Source organism: Stylophora pistillata, chromosome 7 (assembly GCF_964205215.1).
Source record: "Stylophora pistillata chromosome 7, jaStyPist1.2, whole genome shotgun sequence".
Taxonomy (NCBI): domain Eukaryota; kingdom Metazoa; phylum Cnidaria; class Anthozoa; order Scleractinia; family Pocilloporidae; genus Stylophora; species Stylophora pistillata.
Window position 1 is genome coordinate 13,154,942 of NC_142525.1, and position 24,302 is coordinate 13,179,243.

Below are 24,302 nucleotides of genomic sequence, written 5' to 3' on the forward strand. Positions count from 1 at the left end.
TTTACGATCATAACTAAAGTGTGAGTGAGTTAATATGATTGCAGGCAGATTGTATCGGCGTAATTGTTCTTTAATGGAAGCAATTTGGATCTCTTTCTCTTATTTTTCACCCCAAGTCCCTTAACGCCAAATAACGAATGCTACGAGACGTACCTTTAATATATTTGTTTACAACTAAAAAGTTGCCAATTTTCTTAGCGCAAACAACAAACCGGGGCTTCAATGCTTTATTGCAATCTTTGCCTATTAGGGAGTTCAACTCTCTGTTGAATATGAAAGCATAGACCCTTTTGGGACATTTCAAAACTACCCTAGCTTTTCCCCTCTGGGGCATTTCTAAACTATTGGAATTTAATGTCCTAGCAGAGCCGGCGTGGAAATTTCCGGTATTGAAATTTGCAATATGTATTGAAATTCTGAAGGTAAACGGCTGATCACTCTATTGTGACGGCGACTACTTGTTTAAGATCATAAAACCTAAATGCCGAGTAAAATAGTTATGGAGTGAAACTTCAAAGATATGTACCTTTCATTAAATGGTATCATCTCTTAATTTATGCCTTTAACTTCTATTACCAATATATGAGACAGTGACTAATATCTGATTAACTTTATTCTCATTGCACTAGAAAAGTATTCGCTTCCAGCTAAAAGTAAATCTAGCTCAGCATTACTTGAGAGGATTATTTTCCATGAAAGGCAATACAGTACCTGAACTGATAGACGGAATTTATCGAACCGACAAAAACACTAGAAATGCAATATTCGTCGCCCAGATTATTATGTTTAACTATATTCATATATCACGGAAGAAGAGGTGAATAGCTGATTGGTGAAGGACTCTATAATGCCATGCAGTGCGACGTTTACAGGAAACGACGGTTGACTAATTTGAAACGAACGTTTGTGTCTGAGGGGGGTATTTCAATATTTCAAAGCCATTTCACTAAACAATCCGAAGTTTGTGTAACATCTTACAATTGAATTGTTGTTGTGTCAGGAAGCCGTGAGGATGATTGATGAAAAATTAATCTTCAAAGGTGAGCTACAATTAAAGCAACAAAAACAAAGACTGAGACATAAAACTCATGTTCCCCCCTCTCCCTCTGCAGCCAATTAGCTTTGTTTCAGGTGATACGTTTTACCAAGTTCATCAGGAAAAAATGAATTCGGGGCTTAGTAGGACGGTCACAACATTTATCAAGCCTTTCAGGCTATTTACTGGGACAACGATTATTTTTTAAACATTTTACATCAAAATAATTATTTAGTCTGAAACATGAGAAATTTATAACGTTAATAAAGAATTATCGGTTACGACTTTAAAATATTTGTATACAAAATCGTTTGTCTTTTAAAGACTAAAAATTAAAAAAAGGGATATAAAAGTACTTGAAAGTTATACTTTGCCTCGCTTCGCTCTTAGACATTTTTTTGTAGACTTGCTTAATTAAAACAATGAAAGGTTAACGTCAAATCCAGAATAGTATATGAGCTTATAAGGCTGCAAGATTTATCACTCCTTCCTTTGCTCCATGAGAATTCATTTACTTATACAGCAACATCGTCAACATTAACGTAGAGTCGATCATCGTAATTTTCTAAGTCTATCAACCCCTGAAATGGAGAGGGAAAAAATCAGTCGTGTACATACAATATTGCATGCTCTTTAAGCTTGCAATACAGTCTCTTTGTCAAATGACTTTTCATTCCACATAGCGGAATTATAATTGAAATAAGCGAAATAAGATCAGAATGAAATGCTCGAGGCCTTCATACTGACACCAATATCAAGTTCATTTTACCGTTGTATATTGATAAATTTAATTTCAACAGAGAGGTAAGCAATGTAACAGTGTGTCTGTTCACAAACGCATCCGAACGTTCAAAGCAGCTTACTACCACTATCTGAATACAATGTATTTACTTTGGGTTTTTCCCAATGAATTGAGAGAATTCCATGCCATACATGATGAATTCTCTTTCTGTGTCTGCAGAACAGGCTTTGAAACTTATGCAAACTCAGTGAGTGAAATTCTGATGGGTCATTTTATTCCTCAGAATTCAGTCAAAATAGCTTTGAGACTCCTCTAATTTGAGGTTAACATATGCATCTTTGTGTGCGCGAGATCAACCTTAGAACGATAAAAGGTTAAAAAGTCTCTTTGTAAACTCCACAATTATACCTTCTGCTGATCTTCCATTTCTTTCAGCTTGTTCTTCAAGTTCTGAAAAGATGGTCTCGAGTCAGGATCGTCTTTCCAACAGCTTGTCATTATTTCGTACCTAAAACACAAAGATGTCAAGAATATATCAGTACGTTATTAATGGCATCAGTTAAGGCCTCATTAAGCTTAAAATGTTGCGACTTCTCTAAATGTGTGTGTAGAGTTGCGAGGACGATAACATCTTAGAGCCACGGGTTAAAGCTACAAAAAACCCTTTAAATGTCCAGTTCAGGTTTGTGGTTTTTTATGACGACCCGCGTGCCATGAGGTACGACGGTTCACGTGACTTGCTGATCGCATGACTCTAGTCACGCATGTCACGCCACAGCATGGTAACAACGTTTGCTTCTTTCCTTACTAATCTCAAGAGACAAATTCATGTTTATTGACTTATTCCAATATTTTTTGCAGGTAGGCTGGCTTAACAAGTTAGACAAGTTTAATTTTGACTCCAACCAAAAAAATCTTAAAACCCCGAAAGGAATTATTGTAAGAGAAAAGATGTCGTAAGAAAATATTAAAAGAAACAACAACAACAACAACACAATTATGTCATACAATTTATCATCCACGTGTTGTGGTTTAGGTATTCTGTATCCCGCTTCTAGCAATGTTATGATCTGTCTTCCATTCATTTCTGGATATGGTGAACCACCTGAAAGAGAGTTGCTACTCATGATACAAGCTAACAACTATGTCTAACTCTATAATTTTACACTATAATTCCTGCATCATTGCTAGTTTTTTCCCAGGTGAGCCTTCCGCTTCTTGATGTGTTAACACAAGTTCTGAAGCCAAAATTAATGGCCTTTGCATCAGCTTTGAAACCTACCAATCGTGAAAATCTCATAGAGGAGAACTCCGAAGCTCCACCTGTAAATCAAACGAGATCAATTTAGGGAAAATAATCGTTCTTTTCTAAAAGAAAAAATTAATATCCCAGTAAACCCCAAAAAGAAGGTCACTATATTCACCACATAAGCTGGTCCTGGGCCAGTACCCAAAACCAGAACATGTATTGCCACCTCTATTGGAATGAGATGATGCCACAGCAATAATCTATAATGACTACAATACAGATTAAGTCCAATAGCTTTTCCCTGAAAATTTTTCATTCGAAGACACTTCCATTACACCAACAAAACTATGTTTATGTGTTCTTTGCACTCACACATCACTTTTTGTGGAATATTTTCCGTACAGTAGCGCCTCAAGAGCAGTCCATTTTACAGGGAGACGTCCCTAAATGAAAGATACATTGAGTTAATTGGCAAAAGTTAAGAAAGGGAAAGAATACAAGTCATAACTTTTCTTGTGCTAGACTGATTACGAATTTCTTCCTTAGTTAACTAACTCTGGCGGTGGTCTGAGATGTTGAGGGGCAACCAACAGAGTCGATACAGATCATCAGACAACTTAGCTAATTTCCACACCAACTCTTGATACCTTTGACCTCATTTGATAAATGTTGTCCTCTTGGGCATCCCTGGCCATACCAAAGTCTGAAACTTTGCACGTTTCCTCTTCTCCAACCAACACATTACGAGCTGCAAGATCTCGATGGATAATCTACGACAAATCAGCACAAATCACTGATGTTGAAATGAATTTAGGGAGTCCAGAAGAATCGAACGAAGAGAATAACCAATGTAACAGTTCACTAACTAAATATGGCGTTCCTGCTTACTGGTATCGATGACAAATAGGACATTCCATCAGCAACTTGCCACGCAAACTTCATTAGCTGCTCTGAAGTCAGATTTGTTTGTGATTTAATATCCGAGTCTTCGAAGTAAGTATCATTTAATCCACGGCTCTTCCTCAGGTGTCCCAGTAGATCTCCATAGGGAACATATTCAATTAACACCATCAATGGTTCTGTGAAGCATGGGAAGCGTGAAAATATATCTCTAATGAGCGAGAGATGTGATCGAGAATAGTTTTTTGGGCTACTAAAGTTTATTTTTCAATATTTACCTGATTTCGTGACACACCCCAGAAGTTTAATGACATGAGGATGGGCTTCTAGTTCCTTCATCAACTGAAGTTCAGACAACAAGTCCTTCCTGTCCGACTCAGAAGCGTGATCTGAAAGATGATCACCCAACCCCTGTTACCTTTCCAAGCAATAGCAGTAACTAAAACAAAATAACTGGCACAACTCCCATCTGACTCTGAGCTCTGTGTTACTCAGTGAAGGACCATCCTATTCAAAATCATGTTGTCATAAAACAATAATAAGGTTATGTAGGATGGAGGGTTTATTTTAAATATCTAAAAGGATTATTATTTTGTTATTTCGAATTTAGAAAAAGCAGTCTTTGAGGTTTGCTACTTTTAAGTAAGTGGGAGGAAAGAAAGTTAGGAAGAATTTACTTTAGATTTCTACTTATATAATTTTCTGTCAGTAAGTTGTTTTCGAAAAAAAGGTTGCTTTTCTAATTAATTCCGACAACAAAAAATTGACGGCGCTCGTTATGAAAGGGGGGGGGGGCGCACCAGTTTTATGTTGAGGCCTCTTGAGATGCTCGATTTTGAGATGCTCGGCATTTCTCGATTACGCAGGTCTGGTCAAATTATTCATGGTCTAAGTAATATCTGGTTTCAGAGGGTCTTATAATCAACTTACTGAGGTCACGTTTAGTTGACTACCGATTTAAGAATAGATATATTACTAAAAAGAACCTTACTCTTCCCATGCATTTGAGAGAAAGGGGGAGGAGCAGATAGGGTATACCTTGTTTCTTTCAGGTTTTGAAGCGACTAGCTGGAGATTACGTCTTTCCTGGGGAGTGTTAACTCCGGAATTCAACAGGGGCACATCTACTTATTTACGTATTTGATACCTTTCAACATCTTTACAGCCACAAGTGTCGTCGTAGGTCTACCTTGGAGGCCAATGACTGTTGCCTTGGCAACCTGACCAAAAGCTCCTCTACCAACGACCTTTTTTACGGTCACGTGCTCTGTAGGAATCTCCCAACACCGTGGGGATGAATATAGAGAGGTGTATTCACTGACTGGCTTGGAAGGCTGTGAACATTTTGACAGCCCTCCATTTGCCATGGAAGGTGATCGATTCAGCTCATCCAATGCCATGTACTGCTCTCTTTGAGAAGGTTCCGCCATTTCAAGCCCAGTCTATAAACAAAATCATTTACTAAGACTACAATGGAAAGTCTGTCAAATCTTCCATTTTCATCCTTCTGCGTTTCACATATAAAATTTTCATGCGAATACATCTACATAACTCATTATTATGATTATATTTTCCTCAGTGCATGTTGCGCAAATTTATAACTACTTTTACTCTTTTTGGGCGTTTAATACTGAAAAGTGAGCTGAGTTAAAAAGAAAACAAAGAAAATGTGCTACTTCATATGAAACTTTCAATTTGTTCAGCTGTATCCTAGTGCAACCTTTTCACTTTGAGGCAGTACTTGTAACGCAAATATAATAAGTCAGAGCATAAACATGTTATTCACCAGCCTGGGTCGTTCGTTTTGGGAAAAAAAACAAAAAACAAGATAGAGGGTACAGCTTTCTCCCAAGGCTGACTAATGACATTTTTGCTTTTTTTTAAACCAATAGGTACCTCAAAAAAGAACCCGAGTAATTATAGGCTACAATTATGGCAAGTTCCTCCATAAACCGAACAATTTCTTAGCGAGCAGAAAGTAGGGAAAGCTGAGGCTATTTACTTAAATTAAGAATAGAGGCTTCAACAAAACATCTCTATTCGCGTATATGATAACAGTGACTTAAGACTTTCATGGAAACTCTGAAACATTTTTATAAGCGAGTATCAAGATCTGACACCTGTCAATGAGAGACGGCTCAGCAAAAAAAGTTCATGTCAACTTCTGGAAAAAACTGATATGGTTTGGTAAACAACCTTAAGTCAAATGGCTATCTCGAAATTTCTTCAGAAACAGGCAGTGATCTTACAGAGTATTCTTCATTTCCGATCACGATTAATCTACGAAGATTTTCCTTTCCTCAATGGCAAATGGCGAGGAAACTAATCGTAAATAGATTCAATTGAATGTTCAGAGATTCTGAAAGTCTGTTCTTTTGTTCGATGCAATGGTATACATAACTCTTGTCTTTGTTCCACCGAAAAAGTAAAGTCAAACGAGACTCTTTAGAAACACTACAGGATTTCATGCGGCGTTTACGCAATGAACGCCTTCGGTTTCTGCTGCACAATTCGAGGTAAAAAAGTCCAAATTATTAGTTTTAGGCAGCGTGTCAACCAATTCAATGACACACTTGCTTTGACAAGATTCATGTTGAACCCACCTTTTGCTGGAAACGAAACAGGAGTAGAGAGTTATTACGGCTGGAGATTGTGACGAAGTTCTTTGTTTTAAAATGCTGCTTAGCCAGTAAAACAACTTATATCTATGAAAACTGGCAACGGAGCAGGGATTGTACTCTGCGAATCCCAAAAGCGTTTCTGTGCTAATGGGCAGAGATAGAAAAATCCGGAATGCACCAAGAACCAATCAGATTTCAGGATTTGTTGCCGTGTCCTCTTGGGGGAAAAAGGGGATGTACTGTACCGTACCACGAAAAGTTTAACTGTTAAAATCTCCAAGCGACTTACATCGACACTTTCTATTTCTTTATTTGTTTCGACATTTCTCCTGAAAGTAAAAAAAAAAAGGTATTACATTTCCTGTCATATTCGAATTCAGTTAGAAGCAACATGTAAACAATTTGATCAGAAGGAAAAACGCACCTCTTAGCACTCCATGAGAAAAGTCATTAAAACGATTAGTGACAGCATGCCACATTTCGGTACTGCTATATTTGCTCAGAAAAGGGCAGGTTCCATAAATATTATGGCTAAGCGCTCTGTGCCTAGCATTAAGCGCACTAGCTAGCCCTAAAAATATAAATATATCTGGTTAGCCCGCACCTTAAAAGTCTCTTGGTAATTTTTAAAAACGTTAGCAGGTTCACGATGAGGGAATTGAACATAGATGTAGCTCTTGAATAGACCGCAACCAGCATAATCCATGTTTAAAACTAACTTCTCGTTCTTATAATCTCACCTTTCTCTTGTTCCTGTTTCCAGAACATAAAGGAAAAAAAATTGGGAAAAACGTAGCATGAGAAAGCAAGAATGCAAAGGTAATGCAAAATAATGTCCTCGTATAGTTATCTCATTTTATGCATGAATTATTTAAATAGAAAGCGGAAAGCAAAAAGTCTAATGCAATTATTGAAATCATAAAATAATAGAGGAACGATTAAATGAGAGCAGACAATCACGGTTGTGAATTTTTTTCATTTGAGGGTACTTCATTAACGTAACAGATCATAGAGGACATTTGCCGTGTTCACATAGCCTCAACTAAACATCCAGAAGCTCGAAGACTCGGGTTTGCGTCCCATGTAACTGTTGTTGAAATTTCACAATATCCGCCAATTTCTTTTTTAGACTTAAACCTTGAAATTTGACTTGGACACTTTTGCGTAATCTTATTTTTGTTTTTCGAAGTTGAATTGAGTTGTTTTTCTTGAATTTTCTGCATCGCCCATTTGTCAAATAAGTTTCTGAAAATTTTCGGAGCTTTAAATTCAGTTTGAAATCGATTTAATTCAAACCTCCCTTGACTTAAAGTGAGGGGTAAAAAAAGCATTGATATTGATATATCCTTGTGCCTACATGCCACCTCAGGGACATGCATTTAGGTTGTGTTTACGTTTTGGTTTCTTCTTCCTCAAAGCGTTGGACTGTTTGTGCGTGAAAAAATGCAAGTTCCTCTTCCCCTTGGTTTACCTGAGATTGATACAAATATGGCCATAGGGAAAGTCTCTGGGAATGGTGAGGTTTCCACTTTTCACAAAATCTCTCCCCGTACAGGCTTAGATGATATTCTCTCCGAAGTTTGCTGTAGATTTTGTACAATTTTAAAGCAAAGGAACAAGATGCGATGTACGGAATTTCGATAAAGCAGACCAAAAGCGGTTGGATCGAAGTAAATTTCGCAGGAGCATGGATTCAAGTGATGGTTTTCACTGCACATGTGGGAATAATGATCAGAAGTTATTGGTCATTGGAGATATTGGGCCCTAAAATATCCTAGTTTTTGGACTTTGTCAAAACCAGAAATCGTTTGTCTTTACTAAAGGGAGAGAGCACTTCAGTTTTCTTGAAGTCTGAATACAGAACATAACACATGTTGTTTGACTTTGCTGATGGCTTCACTGTTTTTCACGGCAGCAATGCGAAGTTAGCTAATCAATTATGCAAAAGAAAAGCAGAAAAAGCGGGAGCGGGGGGGGGGGGGAAGAGGTTACCAGAAGGACTCCTCTTCTCTCAGGGAACCAAATATTTTGGCATATCATTTTAACACATTTGTTACCTCAAGTTACTTAGTATTCATGCCAAGTTTGAGCCAAATAGGTCATTTGAGCATTATCACCGCCTACCCGGTTTTCTCCTGGACACGCTCTGAGTACTACGCAACATTTTTTCGGGGCCAAAGTTGGCTTCTATGCAACTCTTAGCATTTGAGTTCTTGATGTTACGCTTTCTCAACCTCCATACGAATAAGACAAATATTCCAGTACCAACAATCAGTGTGGCAGCTGAGCCAATCACTGCACCAGTAAAAATCCCTGTGGTACCTTGAAAATGAGAGAAAAAACATCACATGAAATACATGCCTCCAGATACTCTGTTGGCAATCCTCCGCTCAGTCATAATGTCTTTTCTACTCATACAACTCTCATTTAAATTCCCGACATATTGCTTGATTAAAGGCACAATAAAATGCAATGTTGATACCTACAGGAAGAAACCCACTAGGAAGGAGAAATGAATTACAGGTATTCCACCAGTACCCTATCCTTACCTACTCTTTAAAATGTTTTACACAATGTAAGGATTACTGAAGCCTTGTCGTATTGACCAGGCGATAGCGAGGTCAATGCGGCTAGGCAATGGCTTGACATTTCCCCTAAATGACCGAACAGTAAAGATTACTATTTAGTTGTTTATTATATGGCTTACAAACTGAAAAAACAAAAATTGAACTATTCCAGCGGAAGACATCAATTTACTTCCGGCGATGGGTGCTTTTACTTGTCCATTCATCCACAGTAAAACTACGCAATCAGTGAACTACACCACTTTACCTCATATTCCGTCAATAAATATATGCTGTTCACCAGACGGGACGTCTGTATTGGGAAAAACTGTGCCCAAGGTCTTGGATGCCGCCCGAGGCCGTAGGCCGATGGCGGTACTCAAGACAAAGGGCGTAGTTTTTCCTAGTACGGACCGACCTAGGATGGTGAATAACATTTTAATTTTTTTTTTCTTCAACTTAAAAAAATTCTTTTAAAAAGATATCGAATAACTTCGGGCTGTAGCCCACTTAGGGCTGTAACTCACATCCTCCATAAACGGAAAAAAATTTGAGTAAATGATAGAGTAAACAGAGGTAACGCAAATTAAAAAGAGAGACTTCAATGGAACACTTTTATCTGCGTACTGATATCGGTGAATCGAAGAGTTGAAAGAAAACATTGAAACACTTTCTATCATGATCTGACACCTATCAATTGGAAAGCGCGTAAGGAAAAAAGTAACAACCACAGCGCTAGTTTGGGCAAATAACCTCGAGGTCAATGACTTTCACCTTGACTTTTTCATCGTCACTCATCTTACGGAATAAATTGTTATATTCCAACGACGATTAGTCTACGAAGAATTTCCTCTGCTAAGTTTCACATGTCAAGGAAAGTTAAATTGTGAAAGTGTAGTGAGATCGTCCCGGTGAGTGTAGTCAAATTGAATTCAAATGACATACTCTTTCTAGCTAGACACAAGGGGATGAAGTACGACTTGAGGTCATCGAATTTCCTCCGTTTCTGTTGTGAAATATGCGGTAGAAATATCCAAATTGCTGGAACTTGCAAAGGACTAACGAAAGTTTATCTATAGTAGAACTAAAAACTTTCCTTAACGTCTTACAAAGAACAAGTTTTGGAGAATTCAGTCTGATATTGAATGAAAGAAAGTTGCATCGATAAATGTAATGGTTAACCGCAAATACCTTTCTTTTTAACTTTCTTAGTTACTTTTTGAAAAGGATTATTGAATTTCAAACGGTTGTGTAGGTCGTATGTCAAGCTATTTAAAAAAACAGATTTGGTCCCAAGTAAACTCTTTTGTGTGTGTGTGTGTGTGTGTTTAAGAGAGAGAAAGAGGAGACAATAAGTTATATGTCGGCTAAAGTTCGTGACTGAAATCTCTGCTTACAAATGCTGACCAGCTGGTAAAACAAAATATATTTATGAAACTTTGCAATGAAGCTAAGGATGTACTAGGCGACTCAACACGCAAAAGATAGGGATACCGCCTACTGTGAGTGGGCCGGATGGGAGAATACTGCTTGCTCTCGCCGGGAACCAATCAATTCGCAGGATTTGTAAAACACTGCCCACTCACGAGCTGAGAAATAATAAACATATATCATTCACCAGTTGGGTGATCTGTATGGGGAAAAACTGAGCCTGAAGTCTTGGATATCACTTGAGGCTGTAGACCAAGGGCGGTACTCAAGGGAGAGGGCATAGTTTTCCCAACACGGACCGACCAAGGCTGATGAGTTACATTTTGTTTTATTTTTCCTCAAACTTTACGAACTTCTCTTAAAAAAAAATCCGTGTGATTTAGGACTTTGGTAACCACAAGAATCGCCATAAATTGAGAAAATATTTTTTAGCGACCTGATATTGCAGAAAAGAGAGGTAATACAAATTAAACAGGGAGACCTCACCGAAACATTTCTATTAGCGTTTCAAAAGGCTTCCAAACAAATTTGTAACAGGGAGAGTTCAGAAAAGAATTTTGACAGAATTTTGTAACAGAAAGAGTTCTCTCTGGCTGTTAATTAACCTTCGTCGTTTTCGTGCGCTCGAATTTTCAAAGGCGAAAAGAACCACCGGGGTGCATTTTGTGCTCTTTCTAACTTGCATAATCCATAAACGGCCCATGATTACTACCGCTGTATAATGCCCTGCTCTGATCTTTCCCTTTGCCACTCAGAGCGCAGGTTTCATGGGCACCAAGCCCAAGCTATCTAACAAGGACTGAAGAGCATATAATAAACTAAGATTTCTGTAAAATCTTGCCATCAGTCAACTACTATGTACCTATCAAAAGACTTCAAACTTACTGCCGGGGGGCGTTGCTGTTTCTGCTTCAGTAGTTCTAGTTTCAAAATTAACTCGCATTCTTGTTCTGTTTATTGCACTCACAGTGAAGTTTCCAAGCTTTCCATCGTTGGAAGCGTTACGAAGCACTGTAATAACATCTTGCTCTTTTGTTTTGGAATGGAATATAAGTGCTAGGTCAGCAATTATACTTCCACATCTTGATCAAAACAAAATATTAGGGTCAGAATAAAAAGGAGTGTATTAGAAACCAGAAAATTATAATTCATTTGCTGATTCAGGCAGTTTACAAACCTAATGCTATTTTTCAACAGCGCACCTCTTAAACCTGCAAATCTCTCAGCAAAAGCCTCCTCCAACTGTAGAAGGAACAAAAAAGTGAGAATGAAGAGTTCATCAAGCATCTTTTAAGACCAACAAACGATCAGATAAACATATGACCAGTGTTTTGATAATTTGTCATGAATAACTTCTTTTGAAAACCACTTCATAGCATGCGCTGCACAAGCTCACTCGAGATGTTGGAGTTCATACAAATTATTTTCTACATATACTTTCTTTAGAAGTCAAAAATCATTCATTGAAAAATAACCAAAAAAATGCATGAAACATGCTGCAACAGCAGAAACAGAATTAACTAGTACATGCACAAGTGATTATAATTTCTTGATGTGAATATATAGATAATAAAATTATCTACTCTGATTGAAATGGTTACCACTTTTTGGAGTCTCGTCAATAACGAGGATTGATCGTAGTTTCCATAGGTACAGCGTTCATTGGCGATAACCATGGTTATGTTGATTGCATTTCTTGTAAAGGCTGTGCATGTAAAGTAAAAGACATTAAAATAAGAGATGAATAAACGTAGATTTGTTTATTTTTTGACAAGTTCTTCGCATATCATGTTTACTTTTCATTTCCCGTGTGAAAGCAGAAACCATTAAAAAAATGTAAATGAGGAACGAGGGGCCACCACTTTCACTGAGTGGTTCTAACTTCTTACTGGTTATCTAAGACAAAAATTTTAATGAAAAATAATCTCTATTTGTTGGAAATAGCAGCAAAGAGACCTAGATTTTTACAAGCCTTAAGGGGGAGCATGCCCTTTCAGCTCTTAATTAGCCTCTACAATATTTATTTAGGAATAATATTCTAACAAGATGGGTACTCGATTTTCTCGCATAGTAAGTTATAAAGCTGGTGGAATTTAACTTATCTACACTAGTCTAGTTTCTTTCTGCTACTTGCATGCATGATGCATTTGGGTTGCTTTATCATGATGACATATCGTGATCGATATTCTAAGCATAAATGAGTTAGTTTTTTTAGAGAAACTTGAAATTCTATAGGAAAACCTCGAAATGATCCTCTTCAGGCATTAGATCTTTTATCTCTCGGTAATGATTGAGAGGAGACCATTGTGAATAATTAACATACCTTCACAATCTACCACATTAGACGGTTGGTAGTAACCTTCATTACACATGCAACCAGTCCTGTCAGTATTAGATACTGAATTTGCAGGACAAGGTCTACATTTTTCATTACCAACAGAATCCTTGTAGAAGCCTTTCTGACACTCTAAAGTGAAACAATTTCATTGGTACGCCTTTTCTTCGAAGACATCAATGCAATGACCTTGTAACGTGCTTTTAAAGACAAAAAAAGTTCCTGCCATGCAAATGATTAGTGTCTGTGAAATAAAATGCTAGACATATTTTGATAACCCTGGCACTAGTCGTTACCATAGGCTTGGTTACCGAGACAACTATTTTTTTCTTTACTCCTAATGGCTCTCATAATGACTCTCATTCAGGTTTTTTGAGTAACATGTATACATAAATTTGACAAAACACCCAAACTGAGATTTTAACACCTAAGACCCGAAAACGAAGACCCTAAATAGCTAAAGATAAATTCATCTGTCTGCGAAAAAAAACTAATACGAAGCGAAACGAAACGAAACGATACTTTCAAAACTGGTACTTTGTAAAAAGAGGGTTCTTTGCTCTCAGGTCTTCGTTTTAGGTCCTAGACCATTTACCTACGCCCACCAGTGGAATTCTCGTGAACATGTGAAATACGGCCGAGCATTACATGTTTGTTTCAATTATACATTGAACCTTTCATAAGCTTTCTATCTATGTTTTAAACGATTAAATATCTATTTTGGCTCCTACAATTCAGAGGTTAATCCAAGTTTTAAGGGCAGCACTAACCTCTGCATACAAAAGAGTCTGAAGATCCATTGGTAAGTTCATAAGCATAATCACAAAGGCAGAGTGAGTTAACAGTGATGTTCCATTCCTCAGCACCAAAGCAGATTGAGTTAGCTGTGATGTTCCATTCCCCATTACTAAAGCACACGCCAAATAACTTTGTGTTGTATATATTATGCGAGTTAGGATCTGCACATTCTCCTTCTTGTTTGGTTAAATTGATATCATTTACTGGGGCAATTGTTCTTGGAAATCTAACGAAGGAAGCGACGACCGTCTCAGAGCAAAAATTATATCTTACAACAAACTTGCTTATTGTCAAGCAAGCTCCTTGGTCTAATAATGCCAAATAAATTCCCTTTGCTTTTGTTACTATTGACCCATAAAATGTGTCTGTTGTACTTTCAAGAGGTGCAGGAAGAGTTTTTGGAGTAATAACAGTTTCTTTGTGGAAGTTTAGTCGTGTTGGGTCTGGACTAGAATCTAATATGTGATCCGTATGATAAGAATAAAGGGTAAAGTCTTTTCTGCAGAATGGCCACACGTTAGCTGAGGGGCAGTTACGAAGGGTGTAGGTCACAACAATATCGAGTCGTGTAGCATCCTTGGTATTGATAAAGTCCGTTAGTAACCAGTTCTTTGGTTTCTGTTTTCTGTTAGTAGTATCACAGATTCTGTAAGTTGGTGATTGAGTCCAATGATCCCAGAGACGAATCCACTGCAAGAGAAGAAAGAATCAAATCATTGAGTTAATTAGTAAAAATTCACTTCAAGAGCGATGGGTCTGTGCACAATGCATTGTATACATGCAGATACACTTAACCGAAACTTTCTGCGCATATATTAGACGAGTATTGAGCATTATCAGAGGGGCCAAAACTTTCAGTGGGTGTTCAACGTGAATAAAGATTTCTAAAAATAAAAGCAAATCTAACTATTACTTCGCTGGAACCAAACTTCAAATGGCACAGTTTTACAGCATGTGTGCTTGTTCATGCAATATTTGCCAAATACCTAAGTGTTTTATACATTCAAGCTTTGATCTCTTTAGAATAATGAATACGTCTGATCCGTTTCTCGAACTTCCTGTTAAAATCATCGGAAATTCCAGTTTATTGGAGGATGGGAAAAAGAATACTAAGATTATTAAAGATGTTCAGGGAAAAACATTACTTATACCTAATTTATGTAGTTACTGATTGAAAAATAAGTTTTATCAGGTTCGTGAGAAAGAGTTAGTTAGAACGGTCTAAGTGATAGTTGGCTGAAGGAATTGGCAGAACTGATCAGAATAGGCAATCGAGTGTCTACCTACTCTTATTGAGTCAATGAGGGTATGTAAACAAGGTTAAAGTTCTCTAATGCTCTTGTAAAATATTTCTCCCCAATAGTATGACAAATTAAGGTTGTTTATTTGCCTCTTGAATGGTATGATTAAAGTCTCAAGATAAGTAAAATCTCTTTTATTCTAGGTGACCTTTTCTTTTCAGTTTAATTTCCTTGTATCTAAGATGTGCCGTTTACATGGAAAATTATCCTTGGTTAGAGTTTCGCCGATACTTGATGTAGTTTCAACTGTTCAAAAGGCTTGTAAAGCTCAGTTCATTCATGAATCTCGAGCTCCCAGAACGTAAAGGTATTTTCCCAAGATTGACGGCCAAGAATTAAACATTCTGCGCAGTGCAATTTCATTTACATTTTTATTCACTGAAGGACGGACGTGTTTGAAGTATTTTGAAAAGCTTTTCTGTTTTTTTTTTTCTTTTTCACTCCAGTTTCCTCGAATATCTGACAAAATTTCATTCTTTAAGGTGTGTGACTGCACAACAGTAAAGTACTTAAAGGCTCTGAGAATCATTTTTTCCCGTAATTAAATGTGTTTGTTGATGCATACGGAATACGTGATACAGTGCTAATTCACTGACTGCTTGGTTTTAGCGTGGGTTTGAGTCGATGAATGAAAAAGAAAACGCGTGCATTGCCCAATGCAAATTGATGACTTCCGCCCTAATAAATTTTTCGTTTCTTCATTTCGTAGGCCATATGATAAACAGCTTTATAACCTCGACCATTCGGCTCTTATGAGAAAATGTGAAACCTTAGCCTTTGCCTCACTATCGTTCGGTAAATACAGTAATGCCTCAGTCTGAGGTTTTCCCGTAACGACTTCACTTGCGGTTATTTATTACTTAAAACTATTGCTGGCGAGCCCTAGCGAGGCAGCAGTCTATTCTTTAAAATAGCGAGAAAAAGCCAAAATGTGTCGGATGTAAGATCGGAGTCATGCGCAGTCGATTGCGTTTTTTATTTCCGGAACGTTTGTGATGACATCACGTAAAATGCAAATAGAAATATTGATAGATTTCGAGCAATAGCTGTGTACAGCCGTCCTGCTCTGCTAGAAACCAAGAACACGATAAACGAGGTGAGTTTTTAATAAAGATGTCTAATTGCTTGTGGAAGTATTTATCAAGTTCATGAACGGTTTAGTGATCACTCTCGAGGAAGACAAGATAATTCATGTGTTTGGCTGCTTATTATGTGAGAAACTTTTGCCCATTCGAGTAAGGAAGCGCCAAGATGTCGATCAAGTTCTACTTCATGGAGATAGTTTTTTTCTCAGTGCATTCAGCAGCAGTAAAGTGTTTGGCAAAAATGCTTCCATTCCGAGTAAACTGCCGAATGCAGCTTGCTGGTGTCGGGAGAAAAGAGAGGAAGGGGTAAAGCCAGCCTGCTTTATATCGAAAGCGACTTCAGTACCACAGGGAAATCATTCACAGGAATTACGGTCTTTTCGTTCAAAGGTCTTTTCGTCCAACAGTCTTTTAGTCAAACAGTCTTTTCGTCCAAGTCTTTTCATCGAAAAGTTTTTTCATCTAAATCTGTTGGACTAAGTCTTTTCTCGAAGCGAATAGATAACTTTTAGAAGGCTCGATAAGGCTATATAAAGAGCTTACTTGTGCGAGCTGTCGCCATTTTGGTTCCCATGTTCTTGATTATGTTGGACAGTTAGTTGTCCATTTACGCCTAATAGACGCTAAACAGGAAGCCTATTATTCCCATTTCTCTCGCGCGAAATAATTAAACAGCGAGTCTTTGTTCTTGTCACTATTTGATAAAATATATCACGTACGACTTCATTTAAAACAATGTTATAACTTTGACGAAAAGACTTGATATTGGACGAATGGACCAAAGACTTTATACGAAAAGACCTGGACGAAAAGACTCTTGGACGAAAAGACCACAACATTAAGTTGTCGTTTGCTCAATGACGTTAAACATTGCTCAAAATGTGTTGGTCTTGCCGAAGGGCGGTTCGTGAGTTTTGACGGACAAGAGGTTGATTGCGATATTTAGAGTATAAAATATGGAGAGCGCCGACAAAGGTTGATCAATGCAAAGAACTCCCTTTATCCTTGCCTTTCCTTTTGTTTAGAACTGATGAATACTTTCATAACTTACAAGCAGGCAATTGTCAGTTTGAGAAATGTCACTGACTATTCAGTTAAGAAAATCAAATACTTTTGACCCTCATGCTAGAAACGGTGATGGTTTGCCAAATTCTAATGGTGCAACAACTGTATTAAAATTTGGAGATTTGGGTGAAATTGGAATATTCTTTGTTCTTTAACAAATGAACTGACATGTGAGTGTTTTGAAATTATCCCTTGACGCCAGCACCCACTTTCACATTGAAAGTACTAGTTTATACATGTACCTAATATACTAATAAAGTTAATGTTTAATACATTTAAGAATGGTTTTTACAACATACTCACTCCTGCTCCTTCCCAACTGTCTTTAAAGATAGCCCAGTGCCAATCTGATCCAGGTTCCTCAAGAAGAGTTTCTGCAGAGGAATGTTACTCTTACAAGAGACTCTTACAAAATGAATTACTGAAACAGGTCAATGTAAAGTCTGCTTATGGATTTTGGTCATGATTGCTTCTCTTTTGAGGAACCAAAGACAAGTCTTTGTACTTCTTCCGAAAGGAAGCTTGGACCCCCTTACCTCCTCCCCCCCCCCTCCCCCCACATTTCCCACTTCCTCCTCCTCCAACACCTCCAAATATTAATTCATAGCAGGGTTCCGGTTATGAGAAGGGTTCTGCTTACAGATTTTGGAATAGTTTTTCCCTCGAAAACCATTGGAGACATTTAAAAACCGGTTTTTTTTTAAGCTGTTACCGCCTCCGAAAAAAAAGCTGCGAAATATCTTTCTAATTATGTGACACAGTTTTTATTTAAACCGAAACTTGTTGACGCAAATAACAGTGAAGGGAAGGCGCCATTATTCAATCTCTTAGATCGGCTGTCTACAGAGTAAGCTCAGCATCCTCGTCCTTGAGATGTTCATGGCACACTTTACTAAATGTTATTCAGCTCTAAGTCATTATTCAAATCTTCTATGTGCTACATAAACATATCTTATATGAGAACGATCCTTCGCAGTAAAGCACTATTTGAGCAATAGTGAAAATCAGACCTGAAAAAAATTTCAGGCCTGTACGGGATTCGAACCACTGACCTCTGCGATACTAGTGCATATGTTTCATATGTTTATTGTTGTTTGATTTATCATCTACGGGTTTATATCGAATTAATTTGATGGCCTGCTCCCAGTTGACTTGTTAGCTCAATTGGTAGAGCGCTGCACTAGTATCGCAGAGGTCAGTGGTTCGAATCCCGTACAGGCCTGAAATTTTTTTCAGGTCTGATTTTCACTATTGCTCAAATAGTGCTTTACTGCGAAGGATCGTTCTCATATACGTCTCATAACCGCAGTTCACACATATGTTTCATATGTTCATTGTTGTATAAACAAATCTGTTTTTGTAAAAGAAACTGAAAAACAACCATAACATTTAGAAATCGCAACGAAACTATTTTTCTGACAATTAATTCAGACTATTCTCGTCATTCACCAAACGGAAAGAAGGATTCATAAAAAGAGAAGCGCTACGCTTTCTATAAATGAGAGGCGTATACTACGTGACCAATTTATTACGTGTGAAGCTAAAATGGTCAGTCGAAGCACGGCCAACGAAAATGTGCATACGAGTCAGAATATTCGTGTCACTCACGGGTCTGAGTGTTCGTGTCACTCACCAGGCGGAAAGAGGGATTCGGAAAAGGAGAAGCGCTACGCTTTCTATAAAAAAAGGGAGGGGTAGATCACGTGATCAGTCTATGACGTGTGACATTCTAGTCTTCTCGAATGAGGACGCAAAAACCCTAGGTCCCGTCTCCTGCATCTATTAATTAATTAATTTTGTTAGCAGGGGACGTTAAAGAACCCACTCACGAGATTACTGTGATTTGGTCTGGCCTGTTTATTGGGAGTTTGAGGGGGAGGGGGGGGAAGGGTTACTTCTTGACGCGAGATCCACTGTAACTGGCTAAGGCTGTAGTGGTCTCCTTGCCTAAGATAATTAGGCGAAGCTAAATAAATACAAATTAGAAAAGTCTATCGAAACACGACCAATGGAAATGTGCATACGAGTCAGAAAAGGACGTATTCGTGAAAGTAACGCAACACCATAAACGGAGTACAACTTCGTATAAGCGTATATGTAAAATGCGAGATAAATAAAGCAGTTATTTGCGAGGACGGCATGTTTAGTGATGATACAGGCCATAAAAGAAATATCCGTACGTGGGTTCGTTACTAGAACGCGACAACTATCTGCGAACAGGAGCCTTGTTCAACCTTTCTGGACTCTGCCAAAAGAGGAAAACATTCGCAAGGCGATGCGACACATGTAGCCTTTTGCAAAGTGAAGAGAAACAGCGATATACAATAGCAGAATTCCGTTCGAAAATAAAAACCCGTTTCCATATCGCGCGTACGAAGTCGCATACATAATTATGCAACAGAGTATAGGGAAGGTCAGCTCGAGCGGTGATTGAAATGTAGTCTGTTGTCGTATGGTATTTTAGTACTGCCAGCTGAATAGTCTATGCTTTAAAGCAATTACTCGTCAACAACAGAAGAACAATAAGCTCGTTAATATATGCTTCTGAGACAGACGCGTACATGCTTATGTAGGATTTATATGCGCATCCATTTTTTTTTTCTAACGTGTATGTGACTGGAATTCTATTTTGGTTTGACATTAGCCAGTTAGCGGAAATCCTTTTCTGCGTTTCTTCTGGAGTTAAAAACGTACCAGTCTATAAATCTGTAGTGTGTATCCAGACATATAATTCACAAGAAGTTTAGAAAATTAATGCTGGCTTAAGAATAGATCGTTCAATAGATCTTTCGATATTCTTAAGCTCAAAATTTCACGATTTTCAATTTTCCACCGGGGAACCTTCAATCCCGTAGGAATATTTGTGATCTACTCCGAGCAGTTCTCGGAAGACTATTTCGAGAGATCTGTGTACTCCAAAGGATCTAGGCGAATGATTCTCCCGGGTTCAATGCCTACCGTTCACAAAATGAGGACAAGAAAAACCGTCCTCGGTGCGATCTCGACGACGGGGAAGTCTACGGACCTCTAAGGGTTTTGTCACCCTTACATATGAGCTGATCGATATATACCTTTAAAAATTATCTGGCCGAATACCTTACACAAAGGAAAGTACCAGGCGAGAATTGCAAAAAATAAATGATATAAAGGAAGAGTGCCAGGGTTTTTGGTATAAACGCGTGCTCTTGCAATTTTGGCCCAGAACTTGTGGGTCTTCCGGTCACGCGATCCTTCTTGGACACTTCGAGACAGCGGAGGGCAGTTCACGGCAGCAAATACGCAATCAATATTTGGTGCTGATGCATGGTATGTACAAATTTATTAACAATTCTCAAATCAAAGTGTAAATATGGCAAACAGATCATTTTTACGGTTTGTGTTAGCCTGCAGTGCCGGCGTATTTTGGGCGCACAAGTGCACATTTTCGTAATAGGCCACCATCTTAGATTTAGTAACTGTGGAGGATTGGGGCGAGGAAATATTTGTCGAGGGAGTAGATGTTAAGTGGAAAAATGGCCAACGGGGGAGAGGGAGGGGATGGAAAAAATACGCCTGCCCGCAAAGCCTGTGATTTCGCAAAACGCCCCTTAATTAGCAGCGCTTGACTGCCTTTCCGGAAATGTGCAAGCAGCCAATGAACATCGACTTTTGCTTTTACCGGATGGAAGCCAAACATTTACTTCCGACAAAAACATTGACATACGTGTATTCGTCAACTCGTGCGAAACAGAATCGATCGAGCGAGCGAGTATGTGAGATAATTTATGTCGGAAAGACGTCCTAACGACAGCTGTAGGATTTGCAAAGGCTCTTTTAAAGTGAAATTTGGAAATATTCCGGGAAAACAAGTGTACTCGTCCTCGGAAAACCTATCGCAGAGGAAGGACAGCCTTGAAGTTGTTTTAGCAGAGGTTTGTAGTCGGATTAGTGTTGTTGCACGATCCTGAAACATATTCTGATCACGTTTGCAACCCGTGTGGTCGAAAAATTCGCAGTCTTGGCCAGCTGTTGGACTTTGTCAAAGTGGGCACGACTCCAACGGTAAACTCCGTATCTAAAAGCACGAAACGCACACTGGCAACTCCGGAGAAAGCGAGCCCTTCATGGAGAAAATCAAGACTTGGTAGAGTTATTTCGCCAACAGCCAAGATGCTGTCGCCGCAGTCAGCAGGCAAATCAAGAAAATCTCTCGCATTTGGTGGAGGAAGTAGTCTTATACTGGTTTCTTCTACTCAAATGGAGGATGTAATGCTGATTAAGCTTAACGTGGTTGATTTGCCGCAAACAGGACTTCAGGTAAAAGTTGTGTATATGATTCCGACAGGAACTGTGACTGCGAGAGTTCCTCGTGACCAACAAACGAAAAACTTGGTCAAAAACATTGCATGCGAAAACTGGCGTGAAGCGTCTAATGCTATCCTTAAACACAAAGAACTTGCCCCAGAAATAAACACTGCAATCCGAAAGGCTGTTTCTAAAGAATTCAGCGATTACTTAGAATGTAGTAGTATGTTACTTGCGACAAATCCTGATGAACTAGCCGGGTTTTTGAACAAATTTTGTAAACTAGCACCAGCAAGGGATGTCGCCGTCAAATCCATTAAAGACGCTTCCGCCAGCTGATCTTGCACGATGCTTTTGAGCGGACAGACAACAATCACACGCAGCTTTCAACGATAATATTTGCTTCACGCGGATCAACAACTGGAAGATGAGGCTTTTACCAAAGCCCGTCGGAAGAACTGCTAGTAAATCCCTTCCATGAACAAGAGAAGAAATGGCTTCCTTTTGTTCCGGGCGTAATACAAGCGACATACCCAGCTCAGAGAGAAATAAAAGTGCTTCTGCGAGAGCGGCATCAAAGCTTAGCGTATCCGTCATTTTCTCTCCAAATCACTCCCGCTCTCATTCGCGGAACGACCGAAAGAAAACTACTTTAGATGACAGGCATCAATCCAGCTTTAACCTACCGCACCAATCAGAGGCCCCGTCCATCTGGTGTACGGGTTTTGCGAAATCACAGGCTTTGCGGGCAGGCGTATTTTTTCCTTCCCCTCCCTCTCCCCTGTTGCCCATTTTTCCTCACCTACTCCCTCAGCAAATATTTCCTCGCCCCAATCCTCCACAGTTACCAAATTTAAGATGGCGGCCTAATACGAAAATGTGCACTCGTGCGCCCAAAATACGCCGGCACTGCAAGCTAGGTTTGTGTCCGTCCTCGCCACTTCGAACTGGACGATGTTGCATTTTGGCTAGTTTTGTTTCAAGCATAACCGCTAAAATTCAAAATCTTTGGTAATATAACCTGAGCAGCAGAAACGACAAAATGTTAACTTCTTATGCAGATTGGTGACGATATTTTGCTCCCAAAGCGGCCTGTTGTCTTTTCCACGTACGCATTTTTTTTTTACTTCCAATTGCGTGACAAGTAATAGCGTGTTTTGACCTCTGAGTCACTTTTGTTTGGGGTCCTAAAATTTTGTAGTTTGAGTGGCCCAAAAGTTTTACTGGAGCTATTTGAAAAAGAAACCTTGTCCTTTCGCTGAATCAACTTGATACAATCCCATGCCATGTACCAAGGTGCGAATATACCCTCTCAATTTTGCCTTTTTTTTTGTCCGCCAAACTGAGTGAAATATTGGAAAAAAACAAAAACTCCTCAAAAATTTAGATTGCAACGGAATCGAACAAAGAACACTTCAGACTGTTTATGAATACGTGTTCTTTTCATTAGGAAAATATTTGGTCACATTTACGGTTTATTTTATTTTGAAGCGACGTTTAAATAATGGTTGTCTAAACCCCGTGAAGCTGACGGTGAGAGCCACAAAACCGACTTTGCCGCCGTTCGCGAAAGATAAAAATGGAATTGAACTCAAAGTATCTTTTTTTTTTTAAATAGTTCATCCAGACCTACATTCTGGCAAAGTCTTGGAATTTTCGATTTTTTCATATTGCACATCTTCGGGCGATATTTACGGACGGCCGCTCTTAAAACTCTAGACTCGAGTAAGGTAGTTGCAAAAAGTTATAGCATTCGTTCACGAAAAGGTTTCCACCCTCGCCTTTCGGTCAGAAACGGGGAGAAGAAATGTGGCCGCTTTCAATAACATTTCTCTTTAATTTAACACGATTAGCCTAGTTAACGCTCGAAAAGTGTGGTATAGCAGGAGCAAGACTGATTCAGGATTCAGACGTCTGGCTAGAGTTGCACCGAAGCCAAGTATTAATTTATTCGCTTAACTCCCCGCGAGAGTACAATTCTTGAAAAATACAATATCATGTTTAAGATATTTCTTTTGGCTCAGCAAAGGCACGACGTGGAAGTCACTTTCGTACTCCAGTCGTGTAGCGCGGCAGAGCTTGTTGAAATTTGAAATACTTAAATATTGTTTAAAAACATTTTTATGTACGTAAATATTCAAAAGTTCAAACGCTGTCCATCTACGATATTCATGAGCTTAAATCGAGAGTTCGTCATGGCAAAAGCACACATCTGAAATGGGCCTGAAACATCTTCCAGTCGTCTAACTCTTACCTGCTTCTCCTGAAACTCCGCGTAAAATAGCGACCAGCCTAAGAACTAAAATTGTAAGAAAGAGCTTCATTATCTAAGGTTTAACCGATAACTGGCCTATCGATATATATATATATATATATATATATATATATATATATATATATAGCTATCCACAGCACTTCCTTCTTGTTCTTCAGCTTCCTAGAAAACGTCAAAAGATGACAACTATGCAAGGCCGGAAGACTAATATACTCTAATCACCACACACGAAAAAGGTCAGACCTTTGCTACCGCGCCCAGTTATTTCAAATAAACAAGTTATTTCAGTCACGCAGGGCACTGAAACGAATCCAATACTAGAAAATTCTGAAAAATATGAACACAACCATTTTCGCAAATATTCTGCTGTTGTTCGGGTACGCGATAACTCAGGGAAGTTGCATCATGTTAGGGAGGATTTTCATAAAGTTGGCACACACGGGCACGACGGAGGGGAGAAAAGTATAAATTTCATTTTCGATCAGTTGCAGCTGTTTTCTTTTTTCCTGCTGCTTGACGATCTGAAACTGTAACCATAGAAGTGGGTGGAACCAGGCAGTGTGCACGTGCTCCCTCTGACGGTGTTTTATTATGGTCATAAAAAGAGTGTAAGTCT

The 24,302-nt window shown here is 38.7% G+C and overlaps 1 protein-coding gene across 1 annotated transcript; it reads right to left on the bottom strand.

Moving 5' to 3' along the window:
• Positions 1-594: 594 nt before the first annotated feature.
• LOC111322341 (ephrin type-B receptor 3-like) lies at positions 595-23,787 on the bottom strand. Its single transcript, XM_088728032.1, has 19 exons — positions 23,666-23,787; positions 17,431-17,501; positions 13,649-14,366; positions 12,867-13,010; positions 12,145-12,248; positions 11,721-11,785; positions 11,429-11,625; positions 8,745-8,870; positions 7,289-7,301; positions 6,838-6,877; positions 5,075-5,369; positions 4,206-4,316; positions 3,916-4,106; positions 3,675-3,797; positions 3,400-3,470; positions 3,061-3,101; positions 2,787-2,883; positions 2,187-2,286; positions 595-1,617 (listed from the first exon to the last, which is right to left on the bottom strand). Exons 1-19 carry the CDS (start codon positions 23,733-23,735, stop codon positions 1,552-1,554), a joined length of 2,643 nt encoding a protein of 880 aa, XP_088584158.1. The 5' UTR covers positions 23,736-23,787; the 3' UTR covers positions 595-1,551.
• Between the last annotated feature and the right edge of the window lie 515 nt (positions 23,788-24,302).

Excerpts from the sequence above, each read along its gene's own strand:
- LOC111322341 (XM_088728032.1), bottom strand. The coding sequence starts at position 23,735 with ATGAAGCTCTTTCTTACAATTTTAGTTCTTAGGCTGGTCGCTATTTTA. Across the intron at positions 3,798-3,915 it reads CCTATTTGTCATCGATACCA|ATTATCCATCGAGATCTTGC; the intron begins GTAAGCAGGAAC and ends GATTTGTCGTAG. Across the intron at positions 2,884-3,060 it reads CTATGAGATTTTCACGATTG|GTGGTTCACCATATCCAGAA; the intron begins GTAGGTTTCAAA and ends ACTCTCTTTCAG.